At 49.3% G+C, this 17,939-nt stretch overlaps 1 protein-coding gene across 1 annotated transcript in view; it reads left to right on the plus strand.

The window, feature by feature from the left end:
• The window catches only part of nfatc1 (nuclear factor of activated T cells 1), a 29,766-nt gene continuing 11,827 nt past the window's right edge, over window positions 1–17,939 (plus strand). The window contains 10 exon segments of the mRNA XM_068747625.1: window positions 1–180; window positions 482–587; window positions 3,357–3,426; window positions 3,428–3,842; window positions 3,844–4,403; window positions 4,500–4,659; window positions 9,672–9,874; window positions 11,719–11,837; window positions 11,840–11,890; window positions 13,349–13,489. Of these exon segments, the coding sequence (XP_068603726.1) occupies window positions 1–180; window positions 482–587; window positions 3,357–3,426; window positions 3,428–3,842; window positions 3,844–4,403; window positions 4,500–4,659; window positions 9,672–9,874; window positions 11,719–11,837; window positions 11,840–11,890; window positions 13,349–13,489 (2,005 nt within the window).

Below are 17,939 nucleotides of genomic sequence, written 5' to 3' on the forward strand. Positions count from 1 at the left end.
ATGGCCGGCTCCCCCAGCGTGGACCCCCCCCAGCGTGGACCCCCCCAGCAGGCGCGGGAGGATGAGTCTACTCTTAAATCTTTCTCCTTTGGGGGGGTGTCCCGCAGCAGCAGCATCGATGACTCCTCTGTAGATGATGCCAATGGAAACATCTGCACAGAGAAGCAGATGAACTCAAGGGTCGGGTTGGGGGGGGGGGGGGGGGGGCTTTCTCTAACATCTGTCTCCTGACTGTGTCACTGGAACTCGTTTGTTTCAGATGGATGTCGGCTGGATTAGTGAAGGCTTGCGTGGGCGCGTCCACGCGTCACTGCCAACTTTCCTGATTGGCCTCCTCCACCGCTGGAAACCCCGGCGAGGATCTCCTTTGGTCTCATCTGGCGCGCGGCCGGCTGCGTGGACGCGTCAGAGCGTCGAGGGGCGGCGCGCCGCCGCCGAGGTGATTCCCGAGTTTAAAAGCGCAGCGATCCTGTGCGCGCAGGATCAGTGCGTCACGGAGACCCAGCAGACCCAGCAGACCCAGGATCCCCCCACACCCCCCCAAAGATCCCCACACGGCGACGAAAAGAGCTTCTCCAAGCGACCCGGTCGCGGCGCGCTTCCGCGCGTTTTGATGCGCGCTTCTCGTTTTGGATGCGACTTTGAACTCTTTAGAAGTGGCGGATTATTTATTTTTATTGTCATTTTGATATTTGTGATCAAAACGGCGAGAGGATCCTGATCACCAGCTGGGGGGGCATAAACTCCGCTCTATGGAGACGGAGTTACTCCCATCGGCTCCTGCGCGCACAGTTTGAGCTCAGGCGGGATCATGGACTCCGCTGCAGAGGGTCTGTATGAATGTTTATTATTTATTCACGTTTACACTCGCTGGTGAAGCAGGAAACGCTTCGCTGCACTTTCCTCCAGATCAATGTCTCTATTCATCAGAGTGGCTGCAGGGGCGATCCTAGAGTCTGGGAGGCCCAGGAGGACCCACCCCCACCTCACCCACCACCTCTATGCCATATAGTCAGCGGTCTCCAACCGGTTTCATGCCGGGCAATTTTTTTGCGGACCAGGGGGGGGTGGTAATTACATTAAAAAAGAGGAATATAATCTTATCAATGAACTTTATATTATGCACTTGCAATAACTATTACACAAGTATTACACCAATATCTACTCACCATTGGTTGTGGTCTCAATAATTGCTGTCCTTCATGATCACGTTTTTTTGTTTCATAAATTCCACATTCTTGTTTTTTAATCCATGGTTCTTGTTTTTTATTCCAGGGTTCTTGTTTTTTAATCCAGGATTCTTGTTTTTTAATCCAGGATTCTTGTTTTTTTAATCCAGGGTTCTTGTTTTTTAATCCAGGGTTCTTGTTTTTTATTCCAGGGTTCTTGTTTTTTAATCCAGGATTCTTGTTTTTTAATCAGAGTTCTTGTTTTTTAATCCAGGATTCTTGTTTTTTAATCCAGGATTCTTGTTTTTTAATCCAGAGTTCTTGTTTTTTAATCCAGGATTCTTGTTTTTTAATCCAGGGTTCTTGTTTTTTAATCCAGAGTTCTTGTTTTTTAATCCAGGGTTCTTGTTTTTTAATCCAGGGTTCTTGTTTTTTATTCCAGGGTTCTTGTTTTTTAATCCAGGGTTCTTGTTTTTTAGTCCAGGGTTCTTGTTTTTTATTCCAGGGTTCTTGTTTTTTAATCCAGGGTTCTTGTTTTTTATTCCAGGGTTCTTGTTTTTTAATCCAGGGTTCTTGTTTTTAGTCCAGGGTTCTTGTTTTTTATTCCAGGGTTCTTGTTTTTTAATCCAGGGTTCTTGTTTTTTATTCCAGGGTTCTTGTTTTTTAATCCAGGGTTCTTGTTTTTTATTCCAGGGTTCTTGTTTTTTAATCCAGGGTTCTTGGTCTCTGTGTATCGAACCCTTTTTGAACCCTTCGTTGCTCCTTAACGAAGCTAATCAGCTGCAGATAAACCGTGTTTAAGTCTGACTCCTGGGTGTCTCTTAAAATACTTTTATTCTCTTGGACGTTGCCGGCTCCTCTTCTTCCCCCTCCTCTTCTTCCTCCTCCTCTTCTTCCTCCTCAGTTGGATTGTCCCATTAGCAAAGAAGCTCTCCAAAGACATTTGTTCTTTCATTTAATTTTCGCTAGTTTACGTCTGTTTTTAGTAACGTATCACGTAAAGCATGAAAATTCACAGGCGAATGTTATGTTGGAGAAAATCCGGTTGTTTTTCAAAATAAAACACCTTTTAGACGCTAATAATCGATACAACGGAAATGTTATAAAATGAGTTCCTGTTTCTGTGCGGCCCGGTAACCAATGCCTCACGGACCGGTACCGGGCAGCGGCCGCTGGTTGGGGGCCCTGCCATATACCAGATCACTGAATCATTGAGGGGTCAGGCTGGCTGGGTGTGCCTCTGCACTTTACAAGTTGTACAAAGACTTCCAGAAGTAGTCAAAATTGAGCCTGCGCGAATGACGGGCATGGCATTGTGGGTAATTTTGATGCCCGGCACTCAACAGTGCAATTGGACGCTGTGAGCCCCCGGGCTACCTGTTAGCATATCCGCTAATCCACAGCAGACTAATTATAGAACATTTCACTGGTGGTGTGTCACGCACCACAAGCAGCTATAAATGCAAACGCCGTTTTCTTTTATTGCAAGCAGTCGTATGGGCGTAGCGCTGATGTCATGGTCTTTATAACGGGGGGGGGGGGGGGGGGGGCTAACGCTCTTTAATTTACTGCAGACAGGAGCTGTGGTGACTTTCTGAGTGCAACTGTCTGTCTCTGGAAGCCGCCCCATCCAAATCAATGCACTCCACTGTGGTTGCATTCAGCCAGCCTCATGCACCACAGCTCCCATTCCCATGCCCCCCCCCCCCCCCACACACACACCCCCCCCCTCCGCTGGCTCAGATTGGGACCTCAGCCTTTGCCACAACATGTGCAGCTTCATGCTCCCCAGCGGGAGCGTCGCATGGACCCATGGGCTTCACCAGGCATGGGCGCAGTGCAGATAAACCTCGCCCCCCCCCGTTTGTTTTCAGTGGCTGCTCTAATATGGGGCCGGCCAACAAACGCATCAGTGTGTGTTTTTGGTGACGTTGCAGTTTATGGGCGGCGGCGCGTGCATTAAGAGGTTTAAATCTGGCAACAGGAAGCCCGGCGAGCTATTTTTAGAGTCGGCTCCGGCGTCTCACCTTAAACTGAGCAGAGAACTGATTCGGAGACGCTCGCATCGGTGACCTCAGCGTGTTCGGGGGTTCCCCATCTTTATGGGGCATTAACTTGTTGAGTTTCTGCATGTGTGTGTTTGATCGTCCTGCTAACAAACGCTCTCTCTCTGTTTTTGCGTTCCAGGCGCGTACGGCTACACGCCGAACGCCAGCCTCTCCCTTCCACTGGGTCACCCCCGTCTTCCTCCCAGTACCGCGGCCCCAGTCCAGCCCCGCTATATCCGTCTCTGGTACTGAAGCTTACGCCTACGACGCTCAGGATGACATGACAGCGGCCGCCTACTTCTCACCCTCAAGCGTCCGGCCGGGCGGCGCCCCGACCCTGGAGAGCCCCCGCATTGAGATCACAGCCTACGGCCAGTTTCCTGAGGATGAGGAGGAGGAGAGCAGCCTTCCCGTGGCCCAGCGGCTCAACGCCGTCGTGACGCTGACCCTCCCCAGTGCCGACGGCTACCGTGACCCCAGCTGCCTGAGTCCAACCAGCAGCCTGTCGTCTCGCAGCTGCCACTCTGACGCCTCCTCCTACGAGTCGAGCTTCTCCTACAACTGCGACAACTCGCCACAGAACTCCCCCTGGCAGTCGCCCTCTGTGTCCCCAAAGGGGTCCACCCTCACACTTCCAGGTGATGGCTGCACCTCTGGGGGCTCCCCCTCGCCACTCCCCTTCCGCCTCCCCGCGCGCTAGCCGGACAGAAGACGGCTGGGCTGGCCAGCGTGGCTCCCGGCCCAACTCCCCTTGCGGTGCAAAGCGGAAGTACAGCCTCAACGGCAGCGCGGCGGCGCACAAGTCCTTCCCGTACTCGCCCAACCACTCCCCTGGACCGTCCCCGCAGACGTCCCCCCGCCTCAGCGTTACCGACGAGACCTGGCTGCCCAACACCAACCAGTACACCAACTCAGCCATCCTGGCAGCCATCAACGCGCTGACCACAGACGGCGTGGCTGACATCGGAGAGGGAGTGCCCTTGAAGGCCCGGAAGACCAGCCAGGAGCTCGGCCCTGCGGTTGGCATGAAGGTGGAGCCTGGAGGGGAGGAGCTGAGTCCAGGGGAGTTCTGCATGGATGAGCAACCGTCGAACCGCCTGCCGCTGAAAAAAGAGGGCTACTGTGGCGGGTTTCTGGACGTCCCACAACATCCATACTCCTGGTCCAAACCAAAGCACTATGTCAGGTGAGCTGGGACGTTCCACCTGGACAGGTGCCTCTAAAATAAGCCGTCCTTCCAGCTTGTCGAGGTAACATGTCCTACATATGTCCCCGCCGACAGCCCGTCCCTGCCGGCGCTGGACTGGCAGCTGCCCTCCAGTTCCGGGCCGTACAGCCTGCAGATAGACGTCCAACCCAAGTCCCACCATCGAGCCCACTATGAGACGGAGGGCAGCAGGGGCGCGGTGAAGGCCCTGGCAGGAGGACACCCAGTCGTCCAGGTCTGCTAAACTCTTGCTTCTTACGTTTTATTTATTTTATTCTAATAAAGGAGACATTCATGCAATCGTTTTGGCCCTCCCATCTCGCGGCCCTGTAGACCCCCCCCCCCCCCCCCCCCCTCCCCACTGAGCTCGCCTGTGTGGCTTCCTGTGATGATTCCACCAGCCACTAGACTCCCTCTCACCGTCGCTCCTTACCCCGCCGCTTCTCGCCTCAACGCCTCTGCGTTGCGGCGCGCCCGTTCTGTGAGTCAAAGATGTCGCAGCTCAGAATGGAATCCCAACGCTGTGCTCGTAGACGGGCCGGTCCACTCAGCCCACTTCCTGTCCAGACAAAGGTGACTCAGACTTTTCCGTGGCAGCGCAGTTAGCCAGCGACGGCTTAGTCATGAGCTTTAACCGCAGTCGCTCTGGTGGTCGCGTCCAAAGAGGGAAAGAACTTGGGCCACTGCAGATATGTTTGGGTTAAGAACCCGTCTGGTCCCCGACTGAGCCCCCCCCCCCACACACACACACACACACACCACCACCACCAACCTCCGTCTCTGAGCAGCTGGGCCTACGCTGGAACTGCACACAGATGTTGATTTTCTATTAGCTCCTCCCACCAACAAAGATAGAGAGATTTAGGAAAGGTCCAACCGGCTAAAGACTAAAGACATGATATTATTATTATGTTGTAATATAATACAATGTTCTTTTCATCTAACTTTGTACACCCTCAACCACAGCATATAATAATGAGTGTCCGGCACCATTTAGGGACTTTCATTGTTTCCATAGTTACAAGTAGGGTTGAGGCTCATTCTGGGAGGGAGGTTTTTTGTTTTTGTTTTTCCAGAGCAGATCTCAGATACCAAAGAGAGGCCTTTCAGAGGAAGTGTTATCTTTTTGTATTTATTTCTATGGTTACAGGTTACATCCTGAGCAAGTTTGGCCTCGGGGGGGCAAAACTCGGAAACTAATCAATGCTCATTTTCTCCCCCATGAGCAGGGAAGGTGCTTTGAAGTATTTGTGATATTTGGGGGGATTAAAAAAACAAAACAATTAAAGCAATTAAAAAATAGTTAATTAATTCAGATTATAGCATAATAATATTGTATTTTGATAGTATTCATATTGTTTAATGAAGACACAGATGAAAAAGCATGAAATAAGACATATACCGTATTTTCCGGATTATAAGTCGCGGTTTTTTTCATAGTTTGGTCGGGGGTGCGACTTATAAATCGGAGCGACTTATATATGCTTTTTTTTTACAAAATCTGTGAGCGCAGAGACAGTAGCCTACACATTTCTATAACAGGTGTTACAGGGAACTCTGTGACCCGTCAGAATCTGTCGCGGTTTCTGGAGGTTCAGAGTTATCTGTCACACCTGTTATCTATAAACACCAATTAGAAGGGCTGAATGAAAATGGCGCCGAAAAGAAAGTCATATTCCGCGGCTTACAAGCTTCAGATAGTGAAATATGGAGCCGAAAACGGCAATCGAGCAGCAGAAAGAAAGTTTGGAGTGAGCGAAAAACTTGTAAGGGACTGGCGAAAAGCGGAGGTTACGCTTACTGAAATGAAGAAAACAAAGAAAGCTAATCGCGGGCGACAAGCTAGGTGGCCGCAGTTGGAGGAACGAGTTCACGCATGGGTGCTTGAACAACGTGCTGCTGGGAGAGGTTTGTCAACGGTGCAGTTGCGTCTCCGCACCCAAGTGGTTGCCAGGGAGGTGAATATAAACGGCTTTGCGGGAGGACCTTCTTGGTGTTACCGCTTCATGCAGCGCAAACGCCTCTCTATCAGAGCAAGGACGACACTGTCCCAAAAACTGCCAGCGGACTTCCAAGCCAAGGTTGACAGTTTCCGCGCGTTCATTGAAAAGCATGTAAGTGATCACAACGTGACACCGGATCATATTATTAACATGGACGAGGTCCCCCTCACTTTTGACATCCCCATGGGCCGAAGTGTTGCAGAGAAAGGGCAAAAAAGTGTGAATATCGTTACAACTGGTCATGAGAGATCACACTTCACAGTGGTGCTGGCATGTTGTGGAGACGGATCAAAACTGCCACCGATGGTCATTTTCAAACGAAAAACCATGGCAAAAATCCAATCCTCCTCAGTTGAAGTTGCCGTGAACGAGAAAGGGTGGATTGATCAAGAAATGATGAACTTGTGGCTTACAAAGTGCTACAATAAGCGACCGGATGGCTTCTTTAGAGCACGCAAAGCTCTGCTTGTGATGGATAGCATGAGAGCGCACATCACACCACAGTTAAAAAATAAATTAAAAGTTTTCAACTCCATACCTGCCATCATCCCTGGAGGCTTAACCAAAATACTCCAGCCACTTGATATCTCCGTGAACAGGAGCTTTAAGTCAGTTTTGCGTAACCTGTGGGAGCAGTGGATGACGGATGGAGAGCACAGCTTCACGGCAACCGGGAGAATGCACCATGCAACTTTCCTGGAAGTCATTGAATGGATCGACAAAGCATGGGCTTCAGTGACAACCGAAACCATCCTGTCGGGATTCAGAAAGGCTGGAATAATTGGAACTGCAACTGACGACGAGTCTGATGTAAGCGACGTAGAAGAGGAAGCGGCGTCTTGTCTACCTGCCGAGTTGGGGGAGTTGTTCAAAAGTGACACCGAGGATGAAGATTTCCTTGGATTTCGTGATTCGGAGTAAAACCTGATATTTTGGTAAACTTGTTAGCATGTTCTTTGTGCTATATGTTGTTTGGTGTTGGATTTTATCAAATAAATTTTCCCCAAAAATGCGACTTATCCTCCAGTGCGACCTATATATGGTTTTTTCTTCTTAATTATGCATTTTTTGGCTGGTGCGACCTACAATCCGGAGCGACGTATAATCCAAAAAATACGGTATATTAATAGTTTAGTGTCCTTGTGCCTCGCTTGAGTCTGTCTGCTTGAGTACACGGTTACGTTTAAATACACAGGACAGATTAAACATGCTGTATTCATATTCAGCAGTAGAGTAACATGCAGAGACAAACAGTCATTGTACCATTGGTCCAGCCGTGTATATTTGTCCATGTGAAGGTGCTGATGATTTAAGAAGGGTTCCGAGTTCACCCCAGCTGCAAAAGAGACTGTGTTCTCTCTAAACTGCCCCCCCCCCCCACTGCCCCGCCCCCCAAACCTTTTCCGGCAGCTACCACCCCAACCACACAGACTTCCCTTTGTTTGGGAAAGTTCCCGTGTGTACGGATGACATCATCGGCAGAGGCTAAACCACACACGTTTCTGGCAGGCTGTGATGGAGCTGTCGGGGGGGGGGGGCATCTCTGTGACTTCCTGATTGCACGTTACCCTCAGCGGTGCAGGCCCCGCCGCCTCTGGGGCTCCCCCCCCCCCCCCCCGTCACTGCTCTGCCTCGAACCCGGCCCGGACTTTGTTGAGTTTATTCTGGCGGATGCTTTTCTGCACGTTCAGCATCTTCTCAGCTAAGATGGCTACTTTCTGCTTTTTAATGCCACGGCTGCTCAACCGCACCCACCGGCGTAAGAGCTGTGTGTGTGTCGACCCCAGTGCATGCAAAGCCCAGGAACTCAAGCTGTTCTGAAGACCGTCATTCAAGTCTGTCAGATTGCCCCCCCCCGACCCCCGTCTTAAATCAACTTTCCTGAGAGTCCCGTCCCTCTTCTGGAACTTAGTATTTCTGAAAATGATCATGCATTTTGCCAAAAATATCATGCGAAACAAAAAAAAACCTACTGAAAGCACAGGAGTTGGTTTAAGTGCTTGTGTCTGATGGTCCTTTCAGAGCATGGAGGGGGCTGGCGGGGGGGGGGGCGTTACGGTAGGATTGGACTCTTCTCTCCTCCTCGAGCAGCCGGAGCCTCTGCATTCCTGCTGTGGGTGGTAGTATGTAGGGAGGGGTGCTTGCACTGCCGGTGTCAAACTGCTGGGGCGGGGCCTCAGGAGGTTCGCATGAGCTGGTATCACTGGGATTTTAGCGCGGCAGCAAATCAGAGAACCGATGAGTCACATCCCCGAGTGAAGCAGAGACGTTCCTTCACTTCAGGACGGCTTCTCAATACGCTGCGGCCTTTGACTTTATTTGTTGCCAGGACTTGATGCTGGTAAAAGCTCAGAGCAGCCGATCACAGTTTGAAGGTGACTTTGTGAGCGGGAGACCTCCTTCCTGCTGCCTAAATAAACAGCATTGCTAGGCAGCAGCCCACTTCCCTTCACAAATACACAGGCAGGGAGCCTCCTGCAAGCCGCCTGCCCGAGCTGCTCCCTCTCCTCATGGGGGGGACGGGACGGGGGGGGCTCCTTGCTTTGAGTCTCCTTCATGTCATATGTGCGAGTGAAAACCGTGCTCTTCACTTCGTATCTCAGTGGGAGTTCAGCGCCGTCTGCATTACACTTTGACAGGAAGCAGGAAGGTGACGGCTACGCTAACCGCTAGTCAGTTTCTACTCAGAACTCCCACAGTGTCAGAAGCAGCCGCTGCTTTTTGGGGTTTCACCCTGCCGGGTGGGCTTCGTGCCTACAGTGCGGACCGCTGAGGTCACGCTGTCACGGGGGCCGCTGAGGTCACGCTGTAATGGGGCCGCTGAGGTCACGCTGTAACGGCGCCGCTGAGGTCACGCTGTCACGGCGCCGCTCGTTCAGCAACACCTCCCGAGGTCTGGGAGCACTTTAGAAGTCTGGGCTGCGCCGAGACGCACCGCTGTGCCTTTCCGGCTCATTTTACTGATAATAAAAAATAAGCAGCGGGATCACGGCTGTGAGTTTTGTCTTAGCCCTGGCCGTCTGCGGCTTGGCCTTGACATGACCTTGACTGTGTCCTCGACTGCTCTGGAGCTTCAGCTACTGCGGGATCCACATCTTAGCAGGCTAGACATGTCCTGATTGGCAGTAAATGAACCCAGATTAGAACCCGGACTGTTACTGTTAAAAACATTCATACGTCCCTATTTTTAGCAGCATAAACGGGGATCTTGAACGCATCTTTTATTCCTTTGGGTCCCTCTCAGCTCCACGGCTACCTGGAGAGCGAGCCGCTGACCCTGCAGTTGTTCATTGGCACAGCTGACGACAGGCTGCTGAGACCCCACGCCTTCTACCAGGTCCACCGTATCACCGGGAAGACCGTGTCCACGCCGAGCCACGAGGCCCTGCACACCAGCACGAAGGTCCTGGAGATCCCACTGCTGCCAGAGAACAACATGCGGGCCATGTGAGTATCGGGGGGGCTGGACTGTGTGTGGGTCAAAACGTGGGCTGGATCTAAACTGATCCTAAACCTCCTGGGTAAAATCCAAGTTGAGCCCCGAACAAGTCAGGACTTCTCTCATATGTCCTTTACGATTCATTCCTGCATTGTTATGAATGGATTTTTTGGGGGGACTTGGATCAGCCTCAAAATCTGGCAAATCTGAGCAAGTCAGAGTCAAACCGTCCATTTTCTGAGACAAGTTTGTTTTTTAGCGCCTATTCCCGACCGCTTTATCCAAAACCGGGTCGCAGGCATTGGAGCCGATCCCAGCAGTCTAAGGGCGAGAGGCAGGGTGCACCCTGTAGATTTTGGGGATCTAAATGGAGCCTCCAGTTCTTCAATCGTGAATGCTAATCTCCAGAACATTGGTGATCCCGAGCGGAAGAGAAGGTCCACATCTGGACCTGCCCCCCCCCCCCCCCCCCCCACACACACACACACACACACCAAGAGTGCGGCTCATCTTAAAGCCGGCCTCCTCTGGTTGCTTCTGCTTTTAGTATTGAGTACGTTTAAACTCCTTTAAGAATTTAAAGGAGTTTATTACACGGCATTTTTTTTAAGCATCAGAGATCAGATTTCTGAGGAAGCTGTGGGCTGCTAACAGGGTCCTGGTGTGGGGGGGGGCTCTGCCTGAGCTGCAAGCTGCTTACATCAGCACTTTCTCTGTGTTTGAATGGATGGAGCACATGAGCTCCCGTTATACAACAGCATCAGCTCCGGTGGTCTGTGGGAGAGTTACTGCACGGAGGAGCATAGAGGCCTTATTACAGTTATTTACGTTTATTTACCAGGACTTCTGTTAAGCGGCTGCTTTAGCATTAATGAGATGCCCCCCCCCCCCTCTCTGGTTGGGATTGTGTCCTCTATAAAGCGTCTTCTCGGCCGCTGGACAGACGTCTCAGGATGTGGTTTTTCACTCGTCTGTGTGAGCGGAGAGCTGAGCAGCTGGAGTTCACAGCATCAACACCTGATTCCTTCGCCAGCGAAGCAGACCCGGGTGTCTGGCGAGAGGAATGTTGGGGAGTGTTCAGATGTGTGTGTGGACGTTGACATTAACTAGGCTTAGAGGAATGCGGCATCAAGGAGCACGGCAATGGAAACGCCAGGAACCGTTGGGAGCGGCCAGAACCGCGTTGAGTAGAGGTAGAGGGGAGTGATGAAGAGGAGGCTTTCATTCGGTGTCTAATCAAGACTTTGACACTGTAAAAAATAAACCCTACAGCCAATACAGCGCTGTAATATTTGTGGATGTTTTTTTTTTTTTTGCATGGAAGACCAAAACTGCCACAATTAGAAATAAATGTAAATGGGGGGGTGGGAATATATAAATAAATAGATAAAAACAGTTGAGTAAAAACTCAAGACACACTTAAGACCAGCCCCCCTCATTTGAATAACATTTTTTGCAGCATGAAAAAAATAAATATAAGAGCAGAGAGATTTTATTTATTGATTTTTATTTAATTATATTTCTATATTCATTTTCTTATTTATTTCCACATGTATTTAAAATTTTTAAATCTTGTTTTATATTTTTGAATTTATATTAACTTTTATTTATTTATTTTTTATTACATAATAAATGTTCCCAGCCTAGAGCTGGTGAACTGAGGTGTGAAAGCTCTGCTGGGGGGGGGGGGGGGGCGTTATGATAATCTGCTCCTTAGAATCACGTTTGATCCGGCTACAGCGCTGCTCAACTGCGAGAGCAGACGTCACCGGCGTTCCTGGTGATTTGGTTTTTGGTCCGACAGACTTTGGCAGGACTAACCGCTTTGTCTCGTCTTTTCCCACAAACACAGAATTGACTGCGCCGGCATCTTAAAGCTGCGCAATTCAGACATCGAGCTCAGGAAGGGGGAGACTGACATCGGACGCAAGAACACACGCGTGAGGATGGTTTTCCGAGTTCACGTCAACCAGGCCACGGGAGGACGGTGTCCTTGCAGGCTGCGTCCAACCCAATCGAGTGCTGTGAGTGCAACTTCTCATAGTTGTTTATTTCCTTGAGAGTCCAGCAGTCTTCATCATAATGCTGAAATGCTCAGACCCGCCCACATGGTGGTCTGAGCCTCCATAAGGGGTGATATAGTGGGCGGGTCATTTGCTGCTCTTTTTTTAGTCTTAAATTTTTGGAATCACGCTCTTGGACTGATTTCCGTTTAAGTGTGTATTTAGGCTTCTTCCCTCAGGATGAATTTGAATCTTTTTTTTATTTTTCATGTAGACAGAATTTCTGGAGTTCGTTTGTTGCAGATTTAAGGCATCCCCATCAAAATGTACTTACTTTAGTGCCAATTAGCAAAGTGCAGGTATGCTAATCCACAGAATTAAGGAGGTGGACATGATAAGAATAATCCCTTCTTCAAGGAATCGTGGAATTTTATTGTCATTCCAACATTTACAAAATTAGTTCTCTGGTCCCAGTTAAAAAGGCATAAAAAAAACCAACAACAGCAACACTAAAAGAAACCACGAGTCATGCTATTAATAATAAAAACTGAGCATAATAAATATCTAAATCTAAATCAGAGTACTAATTTCGATCCTTTCATGCAAATGTTGGAATGACAATAAAAGTCCTTCATTCTTAAGGTGCTTCTTGAGTCAGTCAGTGGACAGAAACTTGCCTCTGGTGCAGACAAATGTTCAACCAAGTGAGACTTGTTGGTGTTTTCACCAGATTACAAACATGAAGTGTTTCAAAGATCATCTTTGGATCGACCGCTAAAGACATTAATCATTCCGGTTCGTGTGACTGTGAAAGGCTGCAGTCGGTAAATCCCGCCCTGGCGCTGACCTTTCACTGCTCGGGGATAAGCTCGGGCAAATCAGCCCCTTCGTGCCGCCAGAGAGATGAAGTCTCCTGAGCCGAACGAAAGGCAAGCTGTGATCCCGGCGTCTTGAAATAGAGCTTTGTGTGACTTCCTGAACGATCGTCTTTGACCCAAATCTGCATCGGTGTGTTTGAGGCAGAATGACAGCCAGGAGGAGGAAGACGAGCACGCAGATGTGGAAAACTATGAACGGCTTCCAGAGACAGAGAATTAGAGTTTGACCAAATCAGAAAGCGAGAGCATCGAATTACTGAAAGACGGCGATCCAAATATTCCAGGTTTTGTGTGTCCCGGTCAGTCAGACTATAATTACCAACATCTTTCACGAGAGAGAGATCTGCCGAGGCGTCAGCGTCGAGCTCGGAGCGAAAAGGTCTGCAAATAGTTCGTGATATTTAGCGAAAAGTGAAAGTGAAGTAAAAAAAACGACCATTTGGAGCTGTTATTTTTAGGATACGGTAAACAAACACAACGCATTGCCTCTCCCTGACGAGGTCAGCAGCTCTAGGTGGCGCTTCGGCTCCAGCCTGGATGCTCCGGTCTGCATGGGGAGTAGGTGTGTGTGCATTAGCCGGTTCCTCTCCCCCCCCCACAGCCCAGAGATCGGCCCAGGAGCTGCCGCTGGTGGATAAGCAGAGCCTGGAGACGTGCCCCGCCTCCGGAGGGGAGCGGATGCTCCTCGATGGACACAACTTCCAGCACGACTCCAAGGTGGTGTTTGTGGAGAAGGCTCAAGGTAAAACGAAAAAAAGGAGAACCAGCTTTCTGCACAGCTGTGTGTATATGTGTGTGTGTTTGTGTGTGTCTCCCTCTCCTCTGTTGGAGAAACCCCAGGACTGCAGCCCCCTCCCCTCCCCCGCCGCCGCCAAAATATCCTCCGTCCTGCCAGAGTGCCACATGTGGTGCACATTAATGCGCTGTATTTTTAACCCGGCAGATTTACATTTGCAGAAGTTTCCATTGCCTGTTCAGCAGAGGAATGGATCACAAACTCAGCGTGTGCGGTGTGCGTACGTGTTTGCGGTGTGTGTGTGTGTGTGTGTGTGTGCCATGCCTCAGTATTTATTTCTCTTCTTCGTACTGGAAGCTGCTCTGGTTTTGGACCGAGAGAGAGCGAGGACTGCTCCCAGATGTCCATGCGAGGAGGTTTACAAACAGCAATTTCCTTGATTAGCCCCAGAAAAGCAACGTGAGGCAGATCCCGGGCCGAAGCTGAGCCCGTAAACACGTGCGATTCCACCAGCATGTGACTCAGCCAGAGGACAGGGAAGCCTTCTCATTGTTCCACCTGTGGAAAGGAAGGATCCAAGGCCGCCCGGGATCACAGGCTGCCCCCCCCCCCCCCCAGGCTGTGCACGATGGAGTCATTGTTTAGACGAGAAGCGATTCGAGGTTGAGACGTCTCCCCCCCCTCCTTGATTCACCTGATCTCTTCCTGAGAGGACGAGGGATCAGAGTCTCAGTCGATGCGTGGCAGATCGTTAGCTTGACCGGCTAGCCGTCTGTTTATTTGAGCTCACGCTGCGTCCCGTTGGGACTTTAGAGTCGCGTTCATTGCGTCAGCATCGACTCTTATTGGAGGATTCAGCATCTTCGTCTGGTTTTAGTCAACGAAGAGGTGGATATTTAGTCGTTTCCTCTGAGACATTCTTTTATTCTTCACATTGCGATGAATCTAGCGGAGCCAAAACCGATAACGTTATTGTTGTTGTTGTTGTTGTTTTCCCTCATTCCAGATTTCTCCGATGAAAAGCACGTTGATTGAGTTAGAAAGCAGCTTTGCCCAAATTCTGACGATGCCAATTTAAGGAAAGCATCCAGACATGGAATATGTACTGACAGTGTAGTACATATTATTTATTGTATTATTATACTATTGTATTATCGTATAGTTATTGATTTCACTGAAATCAAGCTGTAAGCTTTTGTCTGGCAGCCTCTGATTCTGAGTTCTCGCCTTGCTGTTTTTCAGATAACCTGAAGGATTTATGATTAAAAGGTCCCATTCTGATCACATCTATTTCCCGATAAATGAAAAGTACAGAGTTGCAGTTTGTGGCTTGAGCACATTTCATAGAATGTACGGTACTGCATGTGGGAGGAACTAGCCAGGCAGCATGCAACGTGAGCTCAGATTAAAACATCTACTGGCAAAATGAAGCACTAATATTTATCCAAAACATCAGATTGTTTGACTTGTCATATTTCAAGCTACTTTTTTCAGGTGATGCCAGTAAACCTTGGTTTTATAGTTAATAATCATCCTTAAAAGCTTTAACGGGTATTAAAAACATCATCATATGACAGCTGAAGTAAAATAGTTCCTCAAATCAGAACAAAGACATTTTAAATAAACATTTCAAAATTTTAGATTTGACTTCCTGCCATTAGTAATCTGCAGTAAAGGAGGCCAAAAAAACACATTAAAAACACAGAATTAATCTGAATAAAAGTAAATGTCATTTCTAAAGCTCTGAAAATTAATCCTGTTCTAAAATTCATCTAATAAATAGAATAATCCTTTAAGCTGCATTCTGTTGAAAACTATAAGAAGTGACTTTGTAGCGGAGGGAAGTGTCTTTTATTTTATTTGCACGCTTTCACACTTAATTATATATATTTTTATCCTTTTTAATTTGGGACAAAAAACTCACCCCAAGTGAAATAACAGCGACCACAGGGGCTCTTCTGTGGGTCGGTGTCTGCTTTGGGTCCTTCTGGTCGCTAAACCCGGCTGACTTTAGGACCATGCGTGCTGATGGGTGGTGCTCCCTTGTTTTGGATGAGGGTTTCCCCACGTCTGGCACCAGCATTCAGATTCCTGGGCAAACCTACCATGGAAACACCCTTGAGCCAGGCTTCCACAGCGCCGCTCTCCCTCCGCTTCCCTCCGTCCCTCCGTCCCTCTGTCCCTCTATCCCTCCATCCCTCCATCCCTCCATCACTTCGTCCCAGTTCCTGCTTTTCCTCTGACTCTCTGTTCATTACTTCTTCCCCTCACGGACGTTACCGGGTCTTCCTTACAGCTTTGCTCTGTATAAATAGATGCAGCAGAGACATTGATTATCCTCTCACAGAGCTTTAATACGCTTTTGTTCATATTTGACGGCTGTGAGAAACGCTTTAATGATCAAACTCGTAAATCTGGAGTTGTTGCTTTTCTTGCCGTAAAAGCATTTAATTTTTAGCCAATGGACAATTTCCCTGTAAATTTTCCAATTAAGCGGACTCTAAAAAAAGTCCTGCTCTCAGAGCTGTGGTTTCAGAACATGTGGCTCTCGACACGCTTTGTGTGTGTGTGTGTTTGCATCCTGCACTTAGAGGGCCTGCGTGTGTTTGCCCCCCCCCCCCCCCCTCTAATTATAAGCAGTTTCATTTGTTTGGGCTTCTCTTTTATTGTGCGATGCTCTGCTCTGCTGACAAATGGGTTTCTTTGGGGGAAACGGCACACGCTGCGAGGCGGCGTGTGTTTGAGCATTCAGATTCATGCTTTTGAGCGTGAACCCCCCCCCCCCCCACACACACACACACACAGACACACACCCACAACCTGCTCTGAAACCGGTAACTACACATCACGCCTTCCTGCCTCTGCTGAAGTAATCAGGATAGCATCGCTTGTCTCTCCTGCTGACGGCCAATCCGATCGCTGCGTGGACCGGAGTCTAAACGCTGCCTCACCTTGCTCTCGTTTTCCTCCGCCTGCCCTGACGATGCCATCGCTGATAAATCGCAGTCGCTCCATTTGGGAAATTAGGTTCCTCTGTCCCCTATTCGCCTCTGTGTGTGCTTTTGAAAAGCTGCTGCAAAACGGAATCATTTCATCACCTCGCCATCATAAATAAGCAACTATTGTAAAAACAAACAATCACAGCGGAACTCTCTGGACCGAGCAGCAACGAGCTCCTGTTTTGGTCGTGTTGCAGACTCGGCTGAATTTTGTTTTAAATCTCGATGCTATGCTAAGATCTTATTCTGTGGAGCTGACCGAAGAAGATTACACCGCCACCTACTGCTCTGGCATGCAGCGTGAATGTACACGTACCGCAAACACACTGGATACATGGTTAGCAGACTACATTTATACATCCTTCTTTATGCATCCATTGGATTTCAATGCAGATTCCAGGTGACTTTAAGGAAGGGCCTTCATTGATCCTGACCAGTCGTTAGCAGAATGCTATCTGGTTGCCTTCCTTGTAAGAAATGTTTTTTTTTAATACAACGTGTGATCTGTTCGACACCAAAGTCCAGCTGAAAATCATTCTTTTACTCGTTTAGCTCCTTTCACTCCTTCTGATGAAGACTTCCTCATGAAAGCCCTCGAGGTGACTTGCAGATGATTTCGTTGAAGGGCTTAACAACACTCTATAATAGCCTTTAGATTATGTTGTTGCTTTTTTTTATGTTATAAACCGGATGAGCTTTCCACGCAGGATGTGTTGGATCGTTTCCATCCAGAGCAGCTCTTGTAGGAAGACCTGAACAATGTAACTGTGAGGACTATCATCCTGCGAGGCTGCCAGATCAGCCAGCTTGTGGGGGCCGTGGGGGGGGGGGGGGCAATGTGCAGGAGGAACGGCTTCACCACAAGCGATGACGAGGCAGAGTTTGCTCTTGACTGGTCAGCAGCAACAACAACTGTTTCGTAAACAAGCCGCATAAACAGCAGGGATGGTGTTTTCAGAAACTACAGCGTAAACCGCGTCTCATCCAGATGGAAGGCGCGCCCAACCCCCCCCCCCCCCCCCCCTGACTACAACGACCTGCGTTCAACTTCCAGATTCCGCATGCTTTCAGGGCAGCAGGAAGGAAGACGTTTCAGCAATCAGACCGAGGACAAGGGCGGCCTTTGAGTGCGCCACCATGTGTTGGTGTTTCCTGTGCGCCATGAGGACTTGGACACGGGCCACCCTGCTGTTTCTCTCTGGGCACCAGAGTCTCACTCCACCCATGCAGCTCCAATTAAGGAGCACAAGGAGCTGCTTGATTCCCTTTAGAAGCCCGACATGACATAAGTGTGTTGTATACTGTGCGTTTCCGTGGCTGCCGGGAGGCTGTGCAGCGCCGCTCTGCCGCTGACTGCTCTGTGTTTCGTCTGTTCAGAGAACAAAATGATTTTGTAGAATGAAATGTGACTTGTGAGACGTTTTCTGCAAGGCTGGGACGCAGCCACGGCGAGCAGA

Source organism: Brachionichthys hirsutus, chromosome 13, assembly GCF_040956055.1.
Source record: "Brachionichthys hirsutus isolate HB-005 chromosome 13, CSIRO-AGI_Bhir_v1, whole genome shotgun sequence".
Classification (NCBI taxonomy): domain Eukaryota; kingdom Metazoa; phylum Chordata; class Actinopteri; order Lophiiformes; family Brachionichthyidae; genus Brachionichthys; species Brachionichthys hirsutus.